A 26407-nucleotide genomic window follows, 5' to 3' on the forward strand; every position below is an offset into this window, starting at 1 on the left:
TCAGTCACCTCCCTTTAATTTACAGTATGTGCATGTTAACAACAACAATGAATCCCCGAGTTTCAGCTGAAAATACAACAGTTTCAATGTATTTCTTAATCACTAAGTATGTATGTATTCTTCCACATTCCTATTGTCTACTTCAGGTCTGAGATGCCCCCTTGTGGCACTTTTCTAAGTAGGCTCCTCAGCACAGAATAGCATCTCAAAGGTCAAATCTTCTGGCCCAAGGGAAGTGCTCAGGATTCAATCTTCTTGAAAATTCTGTGCTGGGTCTCACTGGGTGGCCTTGTGTAATCCAACCAGATTGCTTTTGAACAAAAAGAGGAGTCAAAGAGAACTTGGGTTTCCAGAGAAAAATAAAGTGCTGCCCCCTATAAATCACAGTCTCTGTGGAGTACAGTGTCTTCCTAAAGAGGTAGAAATAATAGGGGTGTGTGTTGTAGGTGCCCATATTTCAATGATACTGAACACTGTATCTTTAAGGGCTGCATCTTTAAGGGCTTAAAATGGACTGACTCCACTCATCTCTCTGATTTTTTCATAAGTAAGCCAGAACACCAGTGACCAAGGGGTCTGAAAGATTAACCAAAGAAGTTAGTGCATATTTCAAAGCGATTATGAATATTCTACATATACGCATATACATCTTTGAATGACGAAGTCATTTTGAATCCCACTTAGGCTGCAAACAAATATTTTGGTATTTCACCTTTAGAGAGCACTTTAAAACTGACGAAACATTTTCATATCTTATTTTTCATAGATTTCTCTGAACAATTTACAGTAGAAAGGAAAGGTACTGACACCCCTATTTTACAGATGAGGGCACTGAGGCTTGGCAATCGAATACCTATTAACATATGATAGAGCTAGACTACAGGCTTCTGGCTTCCATTCTAGGGTCCTTTTCACTGAACCATTACTAGCTAAAAGGCTAGGACTCGCCATGCCTGAATTCTAGGCTGGGCTCTTCTGTGTGTACTTTCTGTGTGGAGGTGGACAAGGAGACATTTAAGAACTTGAAACTGAAGACAGAAGATTAGCCCCTGAGATGTAAACCATAAACTCAACACCTGATCTCTCACAAAGTGGATAGAAAAATTCCCATTAAAGAGAGAAAAGAGCTTCCAGCTCAGGGAGACATGCCTATCTTGATATAACTGTGTCAAAAGGAATTAAAGGGAAGGGGGTTATTCAACAATAGAAGATATAAACGTGGAAGGAAATCACAGAGGAAACACTGGAAGGAATCGTCAGGGAAAGAGTATGTTGGATCCAGTTCCTGTATGGTTTGGTTCATAGGTTATAGGTAATATAGATCAGAGAAAAACTATCACACTAGAATCAAAATAGAAGCCTGAGCAATTAGACTATAAAATGCATTTGGTTAGACACTTTGTGAAGCAATATTTAGGTCACGTGTTTAGAAATACGGAGTATGTTATAGGAGACGGAGACTTTACCGGTGGGTTTAGGAGAACACATCTTGATTAGTTAAATGTGTGAAGACGGACACAAAATAAAGAAGGTGAAGCCATGACGATATCATATTCTTGTGACAACAAAAATCAAGTGAGCCACGGATATAATTGCAATCAGATCAAGGAATTAGAGGTCTTGGCTAAGACTGGACTATATAATCATTCCTAACTGTTCTGGTAATCAGACTTCTGTATGCGAATGAAAGAAATATTAATTAGGGATTGAGCAAAGCAAGGCCATACTACTTTCACGTAGTGGAAGGGACTGGGCTTGAGTTTAGCTGGCCTCTGAATGGGAGTTGGACAGGGAGAGCATACAGCCACTAACAGGGGAACTACATAGATGGGATCCTTGGAGCGTCTGCGCAGGATCACATGTAGGTGGTGCATGTGCACTTGGTTTTTCTTCACCAGTATAGTTATACTGCTGTAAATAATCCAAGTGAATATGAACCCATGTGGTCTCCTCTGGTCTGGCCATTGCTGTGACTGCTCAAAAGAGTCCTTCTCCATGCCTTTCGCTGTGGGGCTGAACACATAAGGGCTCTTGGGTTGATATTCTTAAATACTAAGATTACAAATAAGCTCTTCCTGTTATTTTTCTGTGTGCAGCAAGCAACCTCCTGATTGTAACCTGGCTTCACGTGCAGCTTGAATTTAGGAAGCACACTGTCCAAAGGACTTCAGCGTCTGGATCACTTGCCAAGTGTGTTTCTCAGTGTGAAGGGGCCAGTGCCGTGGTCTGATCATCAGTTTCAATGAATACGGTCGAAGTGAATCTGTATTTGCAAGGCCAATTTACTTGCAGGTTTCATGAGTCAGGTTTCTAAGCTCAGGGTCCTGCACTGTGGCAGACCAACAAGGCAGTGCCACCCTGGAGATCTCTGCTGGTTAGCCAGCTGTTTGGGGAACATCTCTCTATCAGCACGCACTGTCTCTTTTCCCTGACGACTTCCATAGCTACCTGCAGGATCTTGAGAGATTCACTACACTGTATGAGCTAGGAGCATGGCTTCAGAGCTGAACAGACCCACAGCTAGTTCCCAGCTCTGCCACATACCAGCTAAATGAACTTGGGCAAGCGTCTCATCCTTTGAGCCATGTTTTTCTCATCTGAAAAATGAGGATAACACCACCTGTTTTACTAGGTTCTCAAAGACTTTGCACAGTGCCTGTCCTATGTGAAGTACTCTTTTTTTCTCATTTATATTCCCTGAGTCTCATGCATAAAGAGAATGGGTCAGATTCAGTGGTCTCAGTATTCCTTTGGACTTGGATATTCTCCCTGCCCTCACGCCTCCTGCCCCTGATTTTTTCACCAATGGCCTCACCATCCTCACAGTCTCCCACACTAGACATCCAAAAGTCCCATTTCCTTTGTTCCCTCCCCACCTTTTACATAGAGTCAGTTAAGTCCTGTGGAGTTAACCATATATGTCTCTAGAATATATCTTTGCTCCATTTTTACAATCATCTCCAGGATAGAGCGCAGATAAAACTTCCTTTCTTGGGTCCTGGCTTTAAATGTATCTTCTGTATTGCTGCCAAAGTAGTCCTGTCCCCAAACAAACCTGAGTACTTTCCTCCCATGATTAAACAGCTGCTTGCTTGCTCCGGGGTTTTCCCTAAACCAGCAAACTGACCCCGGTAAGGTCCTTTTATAACCCAGTCCATAGGTACTTCTCTAGAATTCTGTCCCACCACGTCTCCCCTGAGGACCTATTCTCCAGCTACACCGAATTTTCTGCAGTTGCCCCAACCTACTGGGTCCACGCATGAGTTGATCCCTAGGCTCATACTGCTTTTCTTGATAAATGCCTACTGATCTTTCAAAGCTCGGATCAAACGTGCCTCTGCAGAAGACTTTTGTGCCTTCCCAAACAGTCAGAGACATGTTTACTTCACTACCCATGTTACCAACACATTTTGTTTATACCACTAGTAGAGCAGTAATACAAACTGCTTAGTAAGACCATGTCCTCTGGAGTCAGACTTGCTGGGTTTGCCTCCCTGATGCCACTAATTGATAACTACCTAGCCTGGCTGAGTTCTTTATACTCTAAGCTTTTGTTATTCCTCTCTAAGAGAGAAATCACAATAACCTACTGAAGAGATTGTTGGGAGAGTTCAGTGAGTTAATCCGTGAAAATGATGAGCACGGTGTTGGTGCTCTTACCAAGTGATTTAATAATGTTAACTTTATTATTTCTGTAATTTTCACTATTTACATGTCTACATTTTCCATCACATTATAAGCTCCTCTCAGGCAAAAAACTTATTCCCTAGGGCTGCCAGCACTTACGATAGTGCCTGGTTCATGGCAGGCCAAATCAAAATCCTCCTTTCCATTAAGAAACATCCATAGATTTGAGATAATTTCAAGATATAATCTAGACAATCAAAATAAGGTTTTACACTTGGGTACACTTTTGGACCAGCTATTGCCCAGGGCTTTGGCTATTAAATCTATGTTAATAGATACCTACTATTGCTTGGTGATGTCACTTATTCTCAGAGCTTCAATTCCCATCTATATGTAGACAGTGCTCCCCTCTAAATCTCCATCCCCATATTTTCTGTAAGATCCAGATCAATATACGAAGCTAGTTATCTAAACCTCTGTTCTTAGATATCCTATGAGTATTCAAAACTTAACAAATCTAGAGTTAAACTTGTTATTCTACCATGAGATCATCCCTACAAATGATCTCCGTGTTAGGATATTACATCATCTGTTGCTCAGGTTGGGAATCTGGGAATGAAACCCAGCTTTTCTTGCCTTCTTTGACCATTTTCCCCTCCTCACCCAGTCATGCTTGTCATGCTTCCAGCTCCTTGCTTTCTCCTAAATTATTTTGTAGATCTATCTTTTTCTTTCCCCATTGTGGTACTCTAGTCCGCACTATCATTATGTCTCATCTACTACTGTTCCTGGCCTTTCTCTAATCCACATGGCAGCTGGAATGATCTTTTTAAAAATACACGTATCATCAAGCCGGTGCCCCTCACTCTTATGGGTCCTATGACCCTTCCCACACTGATCTCTGCCTCTCTCTGGCCTCACCTTGTACCTCTCTCCTCCATGTCTTCATGCCTCGGCCAGCTGGGTTTCCTTCAGTTCCTCAAACTCCTCATGTTCTCTGTCCATTCCAATGATTCCCTCTACCTAGAATGTTTTTTCTGCTCTTTTTTACCTGGCTAAGTCCTACCCATTCTTCAAAACTCAATTCTAAAGTCCATTGTCCATGGAGGTATTCTTAATCTCCAGGCCTAGGCTGTATGCCCTTGCTATATATTGCCATAGCACCTTGCACTTTTCCTCTACCACTCATCACTTCCAGTTTTTTATTCAGTGTTTGGCCTTATCAAACCAGCAGCTCTGGCACTAGAGCAGGGGGTGAGACTCTTCTGTTCATCCCTCCAAACCAGGCCTTGAGTACAGGGCTTTGCATGGAGTAGGTGCTCAATTAATATTATCATACTGTGTAAAGTATTGATTGTTTGAATTTCTAAATGCACAACTCAGTCTTGCAAATATGTTCCAACTTACAAAATCCTTGAGTACCCTGTGTTTATTATATATGTTGTTACTTGAATAAGTCTCACGCTACATCTTTGTTCACCACCATAAAAATAACATCCAAACCTAATAAAAATGACATAAGGCTTTCTTACTAAGCAGAGCTTTGTGGTGATAAGTATTAATGGATAATGCAACATTTGCCATCAAAGTAACAAAAATTTGTTTGAAACAGTAACATTTCCATAGGAATGGTTTCTAGCATAAAATCTTTATACCTGTCCCAAACTGCAGTACTTTGACTAAACAGACCACTAAAGGTTTTTAAATTGCAGAAAAACCCTCTCCTCTGGCTTTATAACAAGAGAATATCAACTTATTTATTTCTGGATGTAACTGAATTATTTTACTTTATTCTACCAAGAAAGGTAACAGGACTCTGAGGAGAGGTAAAAAGAAAACAAAAAAAGATATAAAAAAGAGAAAGAATTGTGGTTTGGGGGCAGAGCCATGCTAAAAACCAAAAGAGAAAGGGGAAAATATTTACAGATTAAAAGCAATTTAAGTACAAAGAAAACAAAAACAAAGGAAAAACCTGACGTTACCATTCTCAGCCAAGATGGTAAAAAGCCTTTATATAGACTCATGAATCCTTCTCCTTGAACAGCCTGAATCAAGCAGTCAGTTGATGATTTATACAAAAGTCCCCTAAAAAGGAAAGAAGACAGTTCTACTAAATTTCTTGTGTGTAAATGGATGTGTACAGAAAACATAAATAAAAAATAGTCTAAGCAAACTTACTCTAATGAAACTTAAATATTTTCTGCTAGCTTAGAACAAATAATATTTGTAGTTCAGTATATATAAATCACCTCTTTTGAGTTTAAAGTTATTTTCTTTAGATGTCTAAGGCTGATTCTTCTGATTCATCCCACCCTTAGTCTTATACTTAGAATTCGCTCTACCTGATCTCTTCCAGAGAGAATATAGTGTTTTATATCAAATCAAATTCTCCGTGTTACCTGTAAGTCATAAGCTTCTGAAGAAAGTGCTCTGTAAATTCTCAGCAGAGTATATTTTCATAAACTCTTTGAAAACAATAAAATCACAATAAATACCTTGTGTCTAAATAATATGATCATTAAATTAGTTTATATCCTCAAATGCACAGTACTTTTCCATCAGACAAAGAGCAAGTAATTACATACAAACAGTTTGCTGGTTGAACACATGAACACACGTATTCATTTCTAACAAGAATAAATGCAGGGAAACATCTTAAAGAAACATTATTATTACAGACATTCGAACACATGAATAGTGAAGACTTTCTATCTACCTTCCTTGTTTATCTCGTGGTTGATTCATTATTCGGCTTTTGATGACATCAGCAGGTGTTCCCAGAATAGAAGCTACCAGTCCAGAACATAAACTGTAAATACAAAGAAATGAATTTGAAAGATAATAAACATAGGGGTTTCTAAATTTTGAGAAAGGGAAATTTGATATGTAGACAGAAAGAATGTATGTATCATTGTATTATTCTTCATAATGATCTTAGTTTACCTTAAAGTCAATGCTTAATGAATTCACTAAAGAGGTAGAAAAAAGAAAAACTAAAAATAATGTCCAGTCAACAAGTATACACAGAACACCTGCTGGTGGCAGGCACTCTTCTAGGCAGTGGGGAAGACACACCCGGTCCTGTCCCTGAGGCACTTAGTTGGGAAGGGGCAGAGAGGAAATGAATAATTTCTGATGCAGGTAAGTGCAATAAAAAAAAAACAAAATGGGACAGTGTGCTAGGGAGTAACTGGGTGACAGGCAGCCGGGGAGAGGCTCTGGGGCAGCAGCAGGACTGAGACCTGAATGGTGAGAAGCATCCGTGTGAAGACACGGAGGAAGAATGTTGCGGGCAAGAGGAACAGCCCAGGAGAAGCCGTGAGTCAGAAAGTGTCCTTGGTGTGCTTAACGGCCAGGAGGCGGCCAGCATGGCTATGGCGTCCTGAAGGAGGGAGGCCAGCCATGTGGAAGACTAAAGAAGCAGGCAGAGATCAGCCCATGAAGGTTATTTAAGGAGTCTGACTTTATCCTAGATATGAAAGGAAGTCATCGAGAGGATCGGAAGCAAGGGAATCACCTTGCTATACTATAACTATAACTATGCTATAACTATAACTATTACTTTGGTTAATAGTTAACAAATAAGAAAAAGTTCACTCTGACCACTGTTTAAGCCTCACTTCACTAAGCTATTTGATTTGAATATAATAACCTTACCTTTTCCCGCCAGCCTAAAGGATCTTTCTAAAATACAAGTCTAACTATGTCATTTTTCCCTACTTAGAGGCATCAAAGACTCGTTCCCTATTACCTGATTTAGCTTCTACACTGGCTGCCGCACATATTACTCCAAAATCACATCCCTCTTTGCCCATTATGCTCTAACAACATAACTAAGTGTAGTTCTCTCTACTCCCCATACTATGTAACACCTCCGTGTCTTCAGTTCTTCCATTTGGAATGTCCTGCACCCCCATCTAGTAGGAAAATTCCTGTTTTTCCTTGAATCTATGTTCAGGCATAAGGGCTAGGAAGTTTAGGCTTATCCCTTCTTCCTTTATCCACCAAGGCTAATCACTCCTTCTTGAAAATGGCATGTCAGTTACTCAGAAAAGACAAAATGGATGTGGTCAGCCTACTGCAGAGTAAATCAAGATTCTGAGAAGATACTGAGAAGTTAATCAAGAGACTGAGAAGTGAAGAAACCACTAACAGTTCATTATATATGTGGGCATGAGAGGCAATTACAGAGAATGAGCATCCACACACTGAAAACCCATGAACTTCTTGAAACTTTTCCATGAAAAAGACATATGATGAGTAAAAGGGTGGTGGACCTGAGTCATAGAGAATGGAAGTCCCATGTCCCAGAAGCCGAATCCGCAGACTGGGATCCTGGCAGTAAGCATAACGGCTTATAAACATAAAACGGCCAGTGGAAAGCTGGAAAGGAAAACCGTGGAAAACTTTTAGGTCCTTCCAGGACATCAAATACCTCACAAAGACAGGGACCACTGGCTTCTGTGCCAAGGCTTTTGAAATCTCTGAAGGCTCTATGGCAGGAAGTTGAAGCTACCTTAGGAATTTTCATACTCTCTCTCACTCTAGGAAGTCCCCAGACTCTGTCTCCCTCTTTCCAGCCAGGATTTATAATTCAAAGGAGAAAATTACTTTAGAAACACTTGAATTCGAGACAAGGAAATCATATAACCTATTTCATATTACAGCAAAGGACCCAACTGTATGTCATGTACATACAGCCTATTTCATATGCTACAGCAAATGACCTAATAACTCTCTTGTGTCTCTGTCCACATAACAGCCACTGTCTATGTGGGGAGAGCTCTTGTTTCACCATATACTTTCCAGTAGGTGCACACAACTGCTCTTTTCATATTCTTTCCTATTAGTTCAGATTCTTTGAAAGCTTAATACCATCAATTTTAATACACCTTCATATTTTCACACAGAAAATCTTAACTAACACCTAAGGATATAGTGTGCTTTGGCTAGACTTCTTTAAAAAAATAAACATTCAAAGAGCAAATAATGTGTTAAAGAGGCCTCAAATAAGATGGTATCTAGGGTCAAAATGAAAAGATAGGGCAATAAAAGGAACATGGATTTTGCTCAAGCTACTTGCACTGAAATGGACTTTGCTGCTTTTTGCTATTGGCCTTTATCGCTCCTTGCTAGTAATACCCCCAAATGAAGCCCAGGCCACAGCTGAAGTGATAATGGACAGAAAGTGACCGGGTGAGTCTTCTCCAGAAGGCCCAATGGCTATCTGCAAGACCAGTGTCAGATATTCCATCAGCACTGTTTCAGAGAAAGTGATCCTCTCAAGGATGAACTAAATAATCATGCTCATGTATCATCTTCACAGAGAGTAAACTAGCCAGTTTTACCTCTCAATAGCCTCATGATTTGAAAAGAAGAAAAAAGGCGTGCCTGGGTGGTTCAGTCAGGTAAGAGTCCAACTCTTGGTTTCGGCTCAGGTCGTGATCTCACGGTTCTTGAGACTGAGCCCCACTTTGGTCAGAAAGCAGAGCCTGATCAGAGCCTGCTTGGGATTCCCTCTCCCTCTTCTCTCTCTCTCTCTCTCTCTCTCCCCCTCCCTCCCTCCCTCCCTCCCTCCCACTCAATCCTCTCAAAAAAAAAAAAAAACATTAAAAAAATAAGAAAAAAAAAAGATTATTCTGGCCTTTCTGTTCTTTATCATCGCCTGACCATTAATTCAACTCTCCACTGTTCCTCTGCTTTCTTTATTAAACATAACTTGTCACCTGCTTTCTCACCTCACTAAAATCCTGACTTGTCTTTTACTGTTCCTGCTCTACCCTGGGAGAGGTACTTTTACTTACACCATTTTTAAAAATTGTGGTTAAATACACACAGCACAAAATTTACCATTTTGACCATTTTTAAGTGCGCAGTTCAGTGCTTATACCATTTTTATTTATATCAAACTCATTTTTCCCTAGGTGTTGATGGCTCATATAAAGCTCTCTGATTATACAGCTGCAATCCCCTTCAAGCCTCCATGAGCATTCATTTTATTCTATGACACAGTATCCAGAACTTCCAGATCACACAGCACTGTTTACTTACTTAGAGTTCATGGTTAGCAAATTTTGAGCTGCCTCATATACCACATGTATTCATATCAACCCATTAAAAAACCTGATCTGGTGGGTAGAGCTCAAAAATGAACCAAATGCCCTAAAACCTGAATTAGAGAATTCATTTTCCTAAAACCTGAATTAGAGAATAATCAGACTATGTTATTTCAGATTAGGGCTGGAATATATATAGCTGAAAATCTTATGTCTTTCCAAAAAAGACAGACCTGTTTGGTGGAATAGTATACGGTAGGAAGATTTACACTCGCTGGGAAATCCATGGTTCTTTGGTTAGAAGTGTGGTACTTCAGAGACCATTTGGATAGAAAGACAATGAAAAGGAAAGAGTGGCAATATCAGTGTAGGACCCCAGGACAGATCTGAATATCCTGCTCCTAGAGTAGATCATAACACTGGAACACACAGTGTCTTGAAAGATGAGAGAGTCTCACAAGATGACTTGACCAGGTCGAAATGGGAGACGAACGACTCCTGGGCAGAGTGAACAGCATGAACGAAGACAGTGCAGGAAAGATGGTAAGGGTGGGTACAGATGTAATACATATGTGTACAAGGATGGAAGTAAGAAGCAGAAGGAAGCTGAAATCCTGAGTTTCCTCTGAAAGAGGAGGCCAGACTATTGGCTACAGAAAGTATGGTGTAGCTTGGGAACACACGTGGGTGAGAATTTGGAATGGAAAGGATGGTAAGCAAAGACATATACAGAGATTGCCCTAGTAGCACTAAGGATAACACTTATATTTAAAGTGGAGGAATAAAGAAAAGCTACTCAAGGAATATTAAGGTGAATCTGAAATGAAGAATGACTTCTATATATCTCCAAATGTCATTGGTTTGACACTATTAATATACTTTTGGGGTTCTTTAAATGGCATAAAGGGTCCTGGAATTTGGACACATGATCAGAAGCTAAATAAAATCATTATAATGTTCAGGATACTAGATATTTATAAAGTAACCACTCCAGTAAGTAGTCACTTTCTTTCAGCATTTACCTTATGTTGTTTTTATACTTGTCTTGCTTTCCCCTTGGTCAACTCCTTGCAAAGGAGCCTGGGTTACCTTCTGTACCCACTGCAGAGCCCTGCAGGTGCCTTTATCAAAAAGATGCTCAAACATATCTGTGGGACTGAATTTGAGAACTGAATCACCAGAATCTGACCCCAGGAGGGTCCCATCAAGGTGCAAATATTTGGGAAGATTTAATATGAAACATTCTGCACCTCTGTCTCTCCCCCGTTTTAACTGCAACTATTTTTTTTAATTTTAATAATCTATTTTTTAATGTATTTTTTTACATTTATTTATTTTTGATAGAGAGAGACAGAGAACAGTGGGGGAGGGGCAGAGAGAGAGAGAGGGAGACACAGAATCCAAAGCAGGCTCCAGGCTCCGAGCTGTCAGCACAGAGCCCGACGCGGGGCTCAAACTCACAAACTGCGAGATGATAAACTGAGCCGAAGTCGGACACTCAACCGACTGAGCCACCCAGGCGCCCCAATAACCTATTTATTTTTAAATTTACATCCAAGTTAGTTAGCATATAGTGCAACAATGATTTCAGGAGTAGATTCCTTAATGCCCCTTACCCATTTAGCCCATCTTCCCTCCCACAACCCCTCCAGCAACCCTGTTTGTGCTCTGTATTTAAGAGTCTCTTATGTTTTGTCCCCCTCCCTGTTTTTATATTATTTTCGCTTCCCTTCCCGTATGTTCACCTGTTTTGTATCTTAAAGTCATCATATGAGTGAAGTCATGAGATATTTGTCTTTTCTCTAATTTCACTTAGCATAGTAACTGCAACTATCTTTAAGAAAATTGTCCTTTGTAAAGAAAATTTGTCCGTTGTACTATCACCTTACTCTAAGGGTAATATCACTAGATTCTCAATCAAAAGAGACAGAAGGTTAGAATTGATGCCAAATATGCAAGGAAAGTGACACACAAAAAAATCAATCAAACTAAAATAATCACTTACCTTGATAAACCATGAGTCGTGATATTGTCCTCAAGTGGTGTATTCAGTACCAAATAGTGTTTCACTGTATCATAAGTGGTTAAATCTGGCAATTAAAAAGAAAAAGAAGGCTGGAATATTCATTCATTGGACAACAAATGTCTTTCATGTTGTGAATATGTTCGGCTGGGGGCGGGAATGAAAGATACCATTATTGTTCTCAAGCAGAGGAAAGCAAGCCACAGATGGAGGGGGAGGAGAAGAGGAAGAGAGACAGACACTCAATTATATCGTTTTAACATCTGAATCCAGCTAAGCATAAAGTCAGCTCAACTGGTGGCCTTTCTCAGTATTTGAGCTGATAAATTCCTTTTTTTAATCCTAATTTAAGTTGAGTTGCAATTCTGTCACTTATAATAAAAGGTCCTGACTGTTACTCTCTGTTAAGATTTTTATGTTTTTTTTTTTCTTTCTCAATGACAATGCAGAGCTGTTAAAGAGCTTTAAACAGGGCAGTGGTATCTCACAACACTGGAGTCTTATAAAGATTACCTACAGTGAAGCACAGGGAAGTGAACTGTAAAGAGGCAAGAATGGACAGATGCATTTGATCATTCACTAGATGTGTGAGTGTCTACCATGTGGTAGGCATTATTCTAGACGCTGGGGAAAAGAGCCATGGACAAACCGAACAAAATTCTCATTCTTTGTTGAGGGATGAACAATGAACAAAGAAGTAAACCACATGGCATTTCAGATACAAATAACCAATAAGGCAAAGCAAGGGGGATAAGACGACCAGAGGGTGGAGAAGAAGAACGTATATCAATTTTAAAGATGGTGATCAGAGAAGGCTTCTTAATAACATCTGAGCAGCAGCCTAAAGAAAACATGAGAAAATAGACCTTGGAGATAATCTAAGAGAAAGTGTTCCAGGAAAAACAACAGTATGCATTATACCCCTGAGGTGACAGTCAGCTTCGTGCATTAGAGGAACAGCAAGAATACTGGTCTAACAGAAGCAAGTGTCAGAGAAGTACGAGTCCAGAGATGGAGAGCAACAGAAGCCAAGGGAGGGTTTTGAGCAGAGCAGTGAACTGATCTGAGCTATTCTTTACAAGGACTACTCTGCTTATTTGGCTGTGAGGAGACTATAGGGAGACAAGGCAGATGAGACATGAGACGATTGCATTTATTCTGGGAAGAGATGATGATGGTTTGGACAAGGGAGTTGTGGAGCGCTGGTCAGATTCAGGACAAGTTTTAAAGGCAGAATCAACAGGATTAGCCAGCAGACTGTATAGAGAGCGAAAGAAAGGGATCAAAGAGGACTACAACATTTTGGGCTTAAACACTCTGTCAGCAGGGCTGACATTTTTGGAGATGGTGAAAATGAGAACTGGCCAATTTAAAATGTTTTAAGTAAGATGATGGATTGGTGACCTTGATGGGAGCACTTTCAGATGCAAGGTGGCACACAATGGCTGTAGGGTGGGTATGGGGAGACCAGTTTGGAGGCTTTTGTAGTGATCCAGTGAGGGAAGATCAATTATACTTGGACAAAGGAGTGGCTCCTTGGACAAGAAGAAGTAGGTGGATGTGAGATTTAGCTAGGAGACAGAAGTGGCTGGACTTGAAGTGAAAGGAAAGAGACAAAAATCAGGCTTAGGTTTCTGCGTTGGTCAGATGAGAAGGTGATTTTATCATATTCTGAGATTGGGAAGAATGGAGAAGGAAGTGGTTTGATAATGAGTGTGGTTTGGACACAAAGCAATGTATTTGAGAAAACCTAAGTGAACATTCTGAGTAAATAACTGGGAACCTAGGAGAGAAATCTGAGCTACAAGAGATTTTGAAGCATCGAATTGAGAAACTAAAATCAGACAAGATTCCTGATAACCAAAATATCCACAAGTATGATACAGTAGACATGGATGGACTGAAATGGCAAAATAATAATAATAAAAAAACAGATTTGCTTTCTTTGAGGTTTATGTGATATGTTCCTACACCCCTCAAAAAGGCTATCTGTTAATTTCCTAGAATCATATAATTTTGGTCTTAGAAATGGTTCTTTCATTCATTAATTCATTCATCAACTGTTTAGTGACTACATGTAAGGGACTAGGAAAATAATGATAAATAAAACATGGTCCTTGCCTTCAGAGAACTCATAATCTAGTGGAGATAAACATATACTAGAAAGCAATGGAATGAGGTACAAGCAATAACAGAGATAAGCACCGGGAACTTCAGAAACACACGAAAGGACATCTAACACAACATGGCTAGGGCAGGGTGGTTGTGGGGTTCAGGAAAATTACATGGTGGAGAGACACTTCAGCTGGTGCTAAGTGATCTGCAGGAGGAAACTAGATAGAAGAAGAGAGGGAAGAACAAAGTATGAGGTGAAGAACAGTGTGATATGTGTAGGCAGTGGAACCTTCTAGTTTGTGACTCTCTACTTCATTCTTTACTCCTCCATCAATGAATTGCTCAATTCCCCGAAGCACCAGTTGGATAGTGCAGACTTTCTGTGTTATGTGATGAAATTTCCACTTTGTTCTGTGAGGGATGAGAAGCCAGTGAAGGGTTTTAAGGGTCCCAGTACCATGTTCAGATGTGTATTTTAGATAAATCCCTCTGGGTATTGGGTACAAATAATGAGGACAAAGAATGACATCTGCTGGATGGCTGTGTCAGTGCTCTAGCTATGTGGCTTTGACGGTGAGTATTGTAAAAATGGTGGTTTTAAGGACACTATGGTGTTATGTATTGGGGGGGGGGACACTTTTAAGAAATATTTAGAAGACAGAAGCAATTAGTGACTGAATATCAAAGGTGAGGGACAGGATGAGTTAAGGAAATGTTCAGGCTTCCAGCCTGGGGTGCCTGGCTGCACAAGCTGGGTTATACAGCAGTAGGAGCAGGGTTACTGGGGGAACGATTTGGACAGTCTGGATAGAGTGATTACCACATGGTTACATGTGCCACTTTGAGTCTTAGAGGAGGGTGTAGGTGGAGAGGAGACCTCAGAAATTATTTAGTCTTAATATCCTTATTGTCACAATTTGCTTGTTTTACGAAATCCTTTTCATAGATCACCATGGAGAAAAGTAAAAATGCTCTAGGGAAAATATTCAATTAAAATATTAACAACATAAAATAAGACTGTTGCCAATATACATTACTAAAACTAATAAAAAAAATTTCATTTTCCCCAATGTAAGTGCTTAACCTTACGGTGATCAAGGCAGTATGACTTCTCAGAATTCAATAAAGTTTCCATTACCTCCCATATTCACCAGTGCTGCTCTTTGTATATTGGGTACCCAGCCTGCCCAAAGCCCACGTATTCCTCCTTCAGATAAGATTTTTGCAAATGCATGATGCACACCACGAAATCTAAAGGAAAAATAATAATTAAATATGAAAATTCTGTGCATTTCTGTGCATGGAATGCAGCTGGATAAGCTTTGCCTATAGCTGTTATGATTTGGAGTAAAATAACATCTTAATTATCCAGAATTGTTAGAAATTAAAGCAATCCATATAAGTCAATTTCCAAAAAAAAAACATTTTTTTTAGGGAAAAAAAGCTGACATTTGACTTAAACATTTTTTTACTGAAGTCTTTATCAACTCTCATCCTCTTCTCAGATTATTAAACAGGTTAAAATTCCTTTCTTGATATTTAGACATCAACGCACATATTAAATCCAGGAAGGAAGCTATCAAATGTCTGGGTTCATTTTACTAGTACTACGTGAGACCTGCAAATTTTGTAATTTCACCAAATAACGTTACAAAATCAATCCCCAAATATTCTCAGAAAGGAAATGACATTTTTAGCCCAAAGAGTAGGGAGGGTAATGTCATAATAAGAGTTCTTAAAATTGAGTACTTATGGCTTTATAAAAATTTACTATCCTATCCTGATTTTGCTCTTGTTTATGGTACCCAAGTAAAAAATGAGGCTGAACCATGAATCAAATCTGGAAACCTCTGTTATAAAAGTCTGGGTTTTATATAGTCAGAAATACCTGGAGTTCCATGCCTCCTTTACCATTACTAGCTGAGTGGCTTTTCTTAGGCATTACATTCCCTAAGTCTCAGCAAAAAGATAGTATGACATATTTACTGGGCATGCATAATGGCTCTTATGCTACATGGGAAGTGATACTCACAAATGATGGCCCTTGTAGCTAAAATCTGTTGTGCACTTATTAAGCACAAGACTTTTTATATACATAAGATAAATTTTATTCCTGAAAACTCTATGAAATATGTATTAATATTTCAATTTCCATCTGAGGAAACTGAGGCTCAGAGAGGTTAAGGAACTTGACTAGGGTTGGAGCTAAAAGGTGGCAAAGGCTGGATATGAATCCCAGGATATGTGACCCCAAGGTTGATGTTCTGTACATGAAATGTTTTACTACTACATCAAAACAAAAATTTCCAACAGTGGAGACAAGGGGGAAAAATTGAGGAGATTAGTTAAAAAGTCAGATTTTTCTGGATCCCAATAATTCTCTCCATATATCCAACCATGGCAACATAGCTGTGCCCTGCTACTTAGTAATTAACTCAAAGTTGTTACAAGACAATCAAATGGGCCCTGGGATTCTGTAAACTGCTCGGTTAAGTCAGAGTGGTACCCTTTTGTCCTCTGTGGTGGGTGTCCTCTCTCTGTTTGCAGGGTTCAAGGGGGATGTGGACTGCCAAGCCCAACCTCATTTTTCACGGAGCCAGCTGGAGGAGGGGCTGAATGGAGAGCAGTGGTCAGTGGTGGGCTCTCGAAGGGGCCGCCAAAGCCTCCTTCCCCTCTGGCCCAGTCACAGACCTGCAGTGTTCAGAGGAGCAGACCTCTTTGTACTCAGTCCAAGGCATCCTGCACTTTTCCTCTTTTCTGAGAGAGGTCTATCAATCTCTAAGGTTTTGCCCTTTTTCCAGGGAAACAGTCCAAGTGGTGTTTTCATAAATTATTTAACATAAAACCTTTGAAGAAAGGCAGACTTCAATAATGTAGAGTAATGCCATAGGAGAATTTTATATCACAAAGTCAAAATGAAAACCTTCCTTCAACTTGGGGAAAAGAGACGGAACAGAATTAGGGAAGTGGAAAGAACTTGCAAGGTCAGTCTTGCTATTTCCCTTCTTTCAGGGAGAAAGGGAATGAAACCTAGCTTTTAGACATGGATGAACCAGGCAATCTGTCATGCAAACCTTCTGATATTAACCTTTTCAAAGATGAAAAAACAGAGACGAGGAGTGCTAAGTGACCTCCACAGCACTAACCCATAATGGCAAAACTGGGATTCACACTAGGGAAAATTTTAGTGATCAGACGCTATATCAAAAGCTGTAGCAGGAGACAAGTCTAGCTGACTTGGCTGGGAAAAGCAGCTAAGAGCTACGCACGCATAGAATTTGTCTGGTAGAGAACACGTGCACCTTAACATGCAAAGAAATGATCCATGTTAGCTCTCCTCTTAATGAATGTATCTTCCAAGCTGAAAAAGTCAGAATTAATGTCTCTGCTGAACGGTGGATTGCAAAAATGCATAAATCATTAGGTAAGTGTTCAAAGTATGATGGGGGAGAGGAAAGGTATCAGTTAATTGGAGAACTTACCGCAAAGGCTTCCCTTCAAGTTTCCTTTTTCCTTCCATTTGCATCTGAACCTTCACTAGATCAGTTGGGTTGGCTAAAAATTGGCCAACAACACCAGCCATCATACCTCCAATCACTGACTTCCTAATTATAAAAGGAGATACATTTTCAATAGTTTCTATGAATTTCACAAATTTTGTAGTGAACAGTACCAAGCTGGTACAGCCCCTGCATAGGGGACTTCAGACAAAGTGCAGAAAACGATAGACCCAAACAAATCACAGGGGAAGGCAGATGGTTTGTCTGTTTACTGAAGGGAGGGTTAAAGGACTAGAAGGAGTTGAAATTCAAATCTGGTTTCAGGGGCCTTCCATAGCCTGAAATTCAAAGGAAGGGCAGTTGCTTCAAAGACATAAATACGTGAACTGACCATTTAATCGTTGCTTAATTCTGACCACAGGGAAATAAAAATAGCATAGATGTAATCAGTCTAACAGACAGAAGCTGGTCAAATTTTATAAACTACTATTTTAGTAGTTGCAAAGTAAAAGGGGTTTGAAAACTTTCCTCTCTTTGAAGAAGCTCTCTCTGTCCTTAGACTTTCTTCTCCTCACCTCCCAAAGCCAATAGCGATCATGTCTAGACTACTGTACTTAAACATGCTTTACCTTTTCTTAGGAGACAGGGGGTATTTTCTTTCCTTTTACTCTAAAACAATATTAGAAGAGGTACAAATGGGTATAGAGTAAAAAGGGTCCCTATCACCAGTTCCCCTCCTCTGAAGTAATCACAATTGCTAGTTTCTTATGGTGTCCTGGACATAACAGTAATGCATTCACTGAATGCTTATTATGTCAGACACTGTTCTAAGTATTTTTAAAAACATCATTTCATTCTTATGTCAAACCTATGATATTAGTACAGCTGTTACGTTCTCTTCACAGATAAGGAAACTGAGACATAAAAGCAGTTAAATGATAAATCACACAACTAGTAATTAAAGAAATTAATTAAAATTATCTTTTAGCCATTACATTAAGCTATTAATGGGAATATATGTTATTATATTATATATTATATATAAGTGAGTGGAACAGCTAAGATATAATGCCAGGAAGTCTGAGTGCAGACCACCCAGTCTTTTTTTTTTTTTTTTATGTTTATTTATTTTTGAGAGAGAGAGAGAGAGACAGACGGACAGACACAGAGTACAAGCAGGGAAGGGACAAGAGGGGGGCGGGGGACACAGAATCCGAAGCGGCTCCAGGCTCTGAGCTGTCAGCACAGAGCCTGATGTGGGGCTTGAATCCATGAACTGTGAGATCATGACCTGAGCTGAAGTAGGACACTTAACCGACTGAGCCACCCAGGAGCCCCTGGACCACAGAGTCTTAAGCGCTAAGTTACAACTGACAGTGCACACACAAACATGTATGTATAAATACTCCTATTGAAAGGCATAAATGTAGAATGCCAGGCTGTATGCTGTTTCACACTTTGATTTTTCCCTAATAATATCTTTTAAGATATATTTTTCCTAATACTGTATCTCAAAGGTTATCAATTCATACAGAGCTGCCTCGTTTAAAAAGATTGTTTCATAGCATCCCACTTTATGGACACACCACAATTTATTTAAACGGTGTAATGTTTAAAAAATTTGAAGATTTACAGGACGTTTGATAGGCCCTGCCAAATTATCTTCCATAGACTTTATATCAATCTCCACTGCCACCAGTGGCCTACCAGAGTGCCTGGTTCTCACGATCATGAACGTGGTACACCATAATTGTCTTTCTCTGTGAGAATCTCATAACCATGGCCTCCTTGGTAATTGTGACATAATTGTAATTCTTTAGGCATCTGTCTCTATTACTGTGTGCTCAGTGATGGCAGGGACTGTATCTTTTTCATTACGATAGCCTCAGTATTAAATATAGAACTGGCATGCCATGATCATTCAATAAATACTTACTGACTGAATTAATTGTTCGGACTGGGTCAAAGGACATCAAGCCCATCCACCCTGAGAGGTGACTTCATAGTGAAATATTTCCTTTGAACCCCTTATCTATATCTTTCTCTGCTGGGGGAGGGGGTTACAAAATGCAAGGACTATTAATCTATTCTATCACTAGTTCTGGGAAAGCAATTAGTGTAACTTAGTACATTACACTTTTTATTTTATTTTTTTTTTATTTTTATTTTTTTTCAACGTTTATTTATTTTTGGGACAGAGAGAGACAGAGCATGAACGGGGGAGGGGCACAGAGAGAGGGAGACACAGAATCGGAAACAGGCTCCAGGCTCTGAGCCATCAGCCCAGAGCCCGACACGGGGCTCGAACTCACGGACCGCGAGATCGTGACCTGGCTGAAGTGGGACGCTTAACCGACTGCGCCACCCAGGCGCCCCATACATTACACTTTTTAAAAAACAGAGCCAACAGATTTCATCTGGAAGGTGAAATTCTGCTTATTGCCCTTTCCTTACAGTTGTGACTTCGACTTTTTTTTTAGGCCAGGAAAGATATTATTACAGACATCATTATTGGTTAGTCATATAAAACTTACCTCAGTCTTTCAAAGCTCTGCATTATGCTTTTCTGTATAAATATATCAAAATTTACCCACTTCCCAATTGATATTTACTTTTTTTATTATTTTATTTTTTTTAGATTTTTTTTAACGTTTATTTATTATTACTGAGAGACAGAGAGACACAGAGCGTAGCAGGGGAGGGGTAGAGAGAGGGGAAGAACAGAATCTGAAGTAGGCTCCAGATTCTGAGCCGTCAGCACAGAGCCTAACACGGGGCTTGAACTCAGAAACTGCGAGATCAAGACCTGAGCCGAAGTCGGTCGTCTAACCAACTGAGCCACCTGGGTGCCCCGATATTTACTTTTTTAAAAAAATTACTAAATGGGTGATGGGCATTACGGAGGGCACTTCTTGGAATGAGCACTGGGTGCTATATGTAAACGATGAGTCACTAAATTCTACTCCTGCAATCAATGCTACACTATATGTTAACTAACTTGAATTTAAAATTTAAAAATATATCTAATTAAAAGAGGAAAAAAATACTATTATCAACACTGCTACAGTCGATATCTTTGTGTGTGTGTTTATGCATTGGTACAAGTATTTCTGAATGTGATTATATCATAAAGGAAGAGTTGCTGGGTCAAAGGATTACACATTTAAACATTTTAACAGAAATTTTATTCTCAAAAAAAAGCTCTCTAATAACTTATATTCCCATTAACAGCTTAATGTAATGGCTAAAAGATAATTTTGATTAATTGCTTTGATTACTGGTGAGGTTGAACACTTTACATGTTTAACAAACACATGTTTTCCCTTTGTGAATTTTGCCTGTTGATATCCTTTCCCTATTTTTCTTTGTGTTTTTATGTTTTTAATTTATTTATATTTAATTTATTTATAATAACCTATTTTTCTGTTTCTGTTATAAACACTCTAAGTGATATGCACTTACATACATTATCTCATCTAATCGTACAAACACAAAAGCCTGATGGTAGGTATTAGTTCTACAGCTAAGAAAACTGAAGATAAAAACGATCAAGTAATTTAATCAGCTTACATATATACTAGTAGAGCAGGAATTTTTGAGCCTGTCTCTGTCTGACTCGAAAGCTCTTTTCTCAGTAGAAAGAGGCATAAAGGAGGTGCTCTGTAAGAGTTCTTTTAACATTAAAATATTAAATAATATATATAAACATGTACATATGTACATGTTTGTTTTATGCTGTATGCAGTAAACGCTCAATTACTTGAATTTACATTGTAACTATTCTTTATTTTAAGCCTATGACAAGGCAGTTGTGGCATAAATGTACAATTTTATATGTATCTGATGGGTAAACATGAAGGCCTCGGGGGCAAGAGCACATACTATCTTCAAAACAAAACTTACCAAAGAGGATAATGCTTATCTTCACTTTTGCCAAACACAACTTCACGGAGATGTTCATAAGTGACCATGCGCCCTCCAGAGTACACTGTGTAAAACAGATCATTTAAAACGTGAATTTGGCTACACGTTTAATAAGACAAGAGGACATTTTGACCTGAGCTAGTGGATCTCTTTAGCTGTGTCTTTCCCTCATGTGCCCTATGCTTCAAACACGTGGGTTTTTCTTGATGTTGCTCTAAATGTGGCATGCACCAAGCCTCAGGCCTTCTCACAGGCTGGCTGATCTGTCTTGAATGGATTCCCCCTTCTCTGCTTTGCTAACTCCTCCTAGTCCTCCAAGATTCAATTCAAAGAACATGTCGTCTAAAAAGTGCTCTTGTTCTAGACTGCCGTGGCACCTGCCATGCTTCTCCTCTGTTCTCCCAGAACTACCCAGGCATACATCTAATAGGACTTTTGTCACATTAGTTGGAGATTAACTTGGCTTTGTTGCTTATCTTTCCATCAGACCGTGAGCTTTTCAGGGCAGGCTTTGTGTGTTTTCATTACTCTGTGTGCCCTCTCAAGGACAGAGCTTGGTATACAGCAGGGATTTTCCTTGAACAAACATGCGTAACTTCATCAGATGACTTATTATATTAAGGTAATTTTTCAGTCAAGTATCAAACATATGACATGAATCTTAACTGGAAAGCCATATACGATGATCAACAAAATACAAATGAAAAGAAATCAGAACAATCATGGGAAGCAAAGGAGAAAATTAAAAAAAAAAGAATAGAAAATAAAAATCATTAAAATCAGTACATGGTATTCACAGAGAGCACTTTTCGTGATATTTCAGGAAGTCTGATCAAGGGTTTTAATGTATGCAAAAATATACGAAGCACCAAAACACCAACAGTCTCTGTACATACTTCTGGATAGCTCTTGAAGAATACACTCTTAACTTACTCATCTGAAGAACTGAAACTTTAAAAATAATAAGCTGGTGAATATTAAGTCTGGACACTTTTCTGGTCAAAGGTCCCTACATATTTGAGGAAATATTATGAATGTAGAGGAGTAAAATGCCATGTCTGTCCTACCTCCTTTGAAACCAAGTTTTACATTCTCCCATCCACAAGCTGAAAACCCAACAACTATTATGTTTGTGAGTGCCACTTTAGAAGCAGGGCAGAAAAGCATCTTCACTGGCTATGACATAGTTACAACTATTTTCCTTGAAGAATGACTGAAGGACCACACAGGTAGTTAGGTAGCCTTGGAAACTGAGGCAAAAATCAGCTGCACTGCAATTACTCCATTGCCAGAATAGGATTAGTCATCCTTGTTTTCTTTCAGAGTTACCTAGTCTGTAACATATGGGACAGAGACTAGCGAGATTTGGCATTTAAGTCAAATAAGTTTTAATTTGCAAAGAACACGAAAAGTTTAAATTTTGTGTTTTAAAGTTTCCAAAGTAGAGAAATGTATCGATTATTCATTTCTTTTCTTAAAAATCTTCAAATGTGGGGTGCCTGGGTAGCTCGGTCAGTTAAGTGTCTGACTTCGGCTCAGGTCATGATCTCGCGGTTCGAGCCCTACCATGGGCTCTGTGCTGACAGCTCAGAGCCTGAAGCCTGCTTCAGATTCTGTGTCTCCCTCTCTCTGCCCCTCTCCTCTTCATGCTCTCTCTCTCTCAAAAATAAATAAACATTAAAAACATCTCAAACATGTAGAGGAAGTAGAGAAAATAACTCCCTCTATATCCTTGAGATTGATCAATTGCTAACATTTTTGCCATATTTGACTCATTTTTTTCTTTCTTTTTTTAAATTTTATTTTTTATTTTTTAAAATTTATATCCAAATTCGTTAGCATCTAGTGCAACAATGATTTCAGGAGTAGATTCCTTAGTGCCCCTTACCCATTTAGCCCATCCCCCCTCCCACAACCCCTCCCATAACCCTCAGTTTGTTCTCCGTATTTATGACTCTTTTTTTTTCTTAAAGTCCATTACAGACATCATGACAGTTCATCCCTAAATACTTGTATGTGCATTTCTAAAAATTTAAGGTGATTGTTCCTTAATTGCCTTAAATTGGTAGTCAATTTTCTTCTTAAGAGAATATATATTCATTTATCACATTAATAGGAAAAAAGCTACTGGTTTTTGGACACGGCTAAACACAAAAGCAGAGGACACAAACACAGCACTCATAACAAACTTACCAGATGGAATCAAGATAAATACCTACGTGTCTGTAAATGGCAGGTGTCACTCCTTGCCAAAGCTTTAGGAAGCCTTCTTCTTGAACAATCCCTAGGGCTGTGCGCACCATGCCCCTATAGGGAGCCGACTCTCTTGCACCGTCTCCCAACCGAGCAAGAGCCGCTTCTCCTTGCATTTGGAGTCGAGTTTTTGTGAGATCGAGGGGAAAGGTTGCTAACAAAGAAAAACAAAATGAGGGGGAAACCCGCAACATTCAGAGAAACCAATAAAAATTCTAAAATTCTAAAGTCATAGGTCTAATATTTTAGTCACTACAAGATGGACGGTTCTCAAATTTTAGAGTACATCAGAATCAGCCGGGGAAATTGTGAAAAAGTATTTATTTCCCAGCCCCATGCTTATGGATTCTCAGTAGGTTGATGGGGGGTTAGAAATCAGCTGATTCTTATGCACTCCCAAATTTAAGAATCATTGTCCCAGATTACCCCCCAGATCACTGGGGGTGGGGGTTAAGTGACAAGATTTGGGCTTTTTTTACTCAGAAATTTCAGCCTAAAATATACTTCAGTCCTTAATTTTTGCTTTCCCATAGGATTAACTTCAGATATTCATATTCTGTGATGCCCCCTTGACTGCAACCATGATTAGGACACAATGTGACTGTTAGAATACTATACTACTTATGACAGGTTCCTAATAAATGCAGGTGAGCTGAATTCTATAATTTCATGGGTGATGCTCACTGACCCCAAGTTTGAGATATGGAAGATGTAATACAGAGTTTATAATGTTGTCTTTTTATACAAGGGCAGCATGCTCAATATACTTTCGATTAAGGCACATACTGAATCGTTTTTCCAGCACTAAGTTTTATGTATAGCCTCCTCACAAGTACCCACTGTACTTGAAAACAATTTTTCTAATAATTATATTTTGAATTCAAGCTAGACATTTTACCTTGAAACGATGAAGCTTACTGGCCCACATTAGGAAGATCAAGCTCATAACTTTATAGGCATAATGTCTTGAATAACTTAACCAGATTCAGAGAAGCTCATGCACATTATTGACATTACATGAGTCTTTTCAATGACCACCGCCTGACACAAAACCATAGTTACGCTTTTTCTAAGAGAAGACAGTAGGGGGGAAGGGAATATTAAATCTTACCACTGGTCTTTGGAAAAAATATCTTGCTGATAGTTCCCCTAAAACAGAAGTCGTTTGCATGAAGAGAATTTAAGCCATGCTTTCTTAACATATGAGCCCCGAAAAGTCTTATGATATGGGTGCGTCTATACCATGTGCCTCTCAAAATAATTTTCGTTTACTTGCTGGTTACTTAAATAACGCTTCAGGTTCCGATCCTAAATTCTTTTGTACTCAAACCATCTCATACTCTGATTTCCCCACCTCTCATGCCCAGCCCCCACACCATTCTCCACAAATTTTTAACAAAAGGAAGGGTTCTGTGCCAAAGCCATTGGTCACAGGGGGAAACTATCAAGTTAAAAAACAAACCAGCAAACAAACGAAGTGCAAATACCTAATTCAGCAATCTGATTTTGCATGTTTTAAACAGCCGATGAAGTGTGTCTCAGTAAAAGCAATGAATAACAAAAATTTCCCATCAGCTTTAGAAAAGAATGAAGAAAACATAGAGGGTCCAAAGGGCAAGAGTGGAGGAGCATAAAGGGCAAATCAACAGACGGTGCTGACTCTGCAGGAAATACAAAATAATACAAACACTCATTCCAAAGAGGACAAACTACCATTGCTTAATGGTAACACATCAAAGCTGTTGTTCCCCCCTCCCCCCGCAACAGGCAAGAAAATGAAAGGGTATTCTTAAAATGCACAGAGAAGGCTTCAGAGGGAACACATAGGCACTCCGCTTACAAAATCCTTGGAAAGAACGCCACCTGCTCATGCAAGGGCATCCGAATTCTCTCCAGGTGGTCTCGAGTTTTCTCTGACTTGCTTATGCATATGTAACTGTCCATCTTCTACGCTCTTATGGTACTTGATATCTTCATTATTAATAATTAGCACAATGGAACTGTCTGTCTCTGCATGTGTCCCCACCCGCCTGTAAGGTCAGGGTTGAGTCTTTTAAGCTCTATCACCACAGTCTAGTATTGTAGCTATTATGATAATGTTGCAATTAATAAGTGCCCCGCTTTGGACTTAGCATTTGACTTCTCAGAATCCTGCAAGGTAAACACAGTGTATAGATGAGCTAAGCTCAAGGAGGACAACTGACGGATGTTGAGTAGACGATTCGTAAGTGACAGGTTAATAACGTAAGTCCCACAAGTTGGTTCCACAACTTGGACCCAAAAGACAATGATCTAGTGAAGCTATGTAAGAATATGAATCAGATGATCTCAGTGAGGATGAAAAGTGGATTGTGTTTTTATTAGAAGGTCATCCTCGCGGAAGGGAAAAGGATTCCTACAGAGGAATGACCGCTCATGAAGCTTCCAAGAGTAGACACTCAGGCACAATGGCACACCTCTGAGGGAGACGAAATTGTTAGGAAAAGACCTTGGTGACCTCCAGTCCTCCTCGCAAGGCCGGCCTTGCCCCCGCCCTGCCACATCTGCCAGGCAGGTGTGCAAGAAGAGGGCGCAACCCAGCCGGCCGAACACCCCCGTACCCCTCACCCCCACCCCCAGCGCGGCACCTCGACTACTCGCGGGGGAGGCCCAGGCAGGGGCGGCCGGGTACCTAGCTCGGCCACGGTAGCCGCGCAGCCCGACAGAAGGAACTTGCTCGCCCGGGGCCATCTCTGGGCGAGCGGCAAAAGCCTCTCCTCATCCTCCGGAACCGACATTCAGCAGCAAGACAGGACGACAATGCACCCCTTCTGGCCGGCGCCCCGCGCCGCGGCTGGCCTGCCCCTCTGCCAGGGCGGCCCGTCCTCAAGCGGCGAGCGGCGGGCCGGGGACCATTTCCCTCGCTCGGC

At 39.9% G+C, this 26407-nt stretch overlaps 1 protein-coding gene across 2 annotated transcripts; it reads right to left on the bottom strand.

Moving 5' to 3' along the window:
* Positions 1-217: 217 nt before the first annotated feature.
* Positions 218-26381, bottom strand: SLC25A27 (solute carrier family 25 member 27). Of its 2 annotated transcripts, XM_047102864.1 has the most exons (9): positions 26170-26381; positions 23461-23652; positions 21225-21309; positions 17304-17426; positions 14960-15072; positions 11689-11773; positions 6344-6436; positions 5610-5712; positions 218-2013 (listed from the first exon to the last, which is right to left on the bottom strand). In XM_047102864.1, exons 1-9 carry the CDS (start codon positions 26273-26275, stop codon positions 1978-1980), a joined length of 936 nt encoding a protein of 311 aa, XP_046958820.1. In that variant the 5' UTR covers positions 26276-26381; the 3' UTR covers positions 218-1977. The 2 variants fall into 2 exon arrangements, with proteins under 2 accessions (XP_046958820.1, XP_046958819.1); XM_047102863.1 differs by lacking the exon at positions 218-2013 and having other exon boundaries at positions 3899-5712.
* Positions 26382-26407: the final 26 nt, after the last annotated feature.

This window comes from Lynx rufus, unplaced genomic scaffold (genome assembly GCF_022079265.1).
Source record: "Lynx rufus isolate CCGP_SWC_20201006 ecotype Redwood Valley unplaced genomic scaffold, mLynRuf1.p SCAF_6, whole genome shotgun sequence".
NCBI lineage: Eukaryota > Metazoa > Chordata > Mammalia > Carnivora > Felidae > Lynx > Lynx rufus.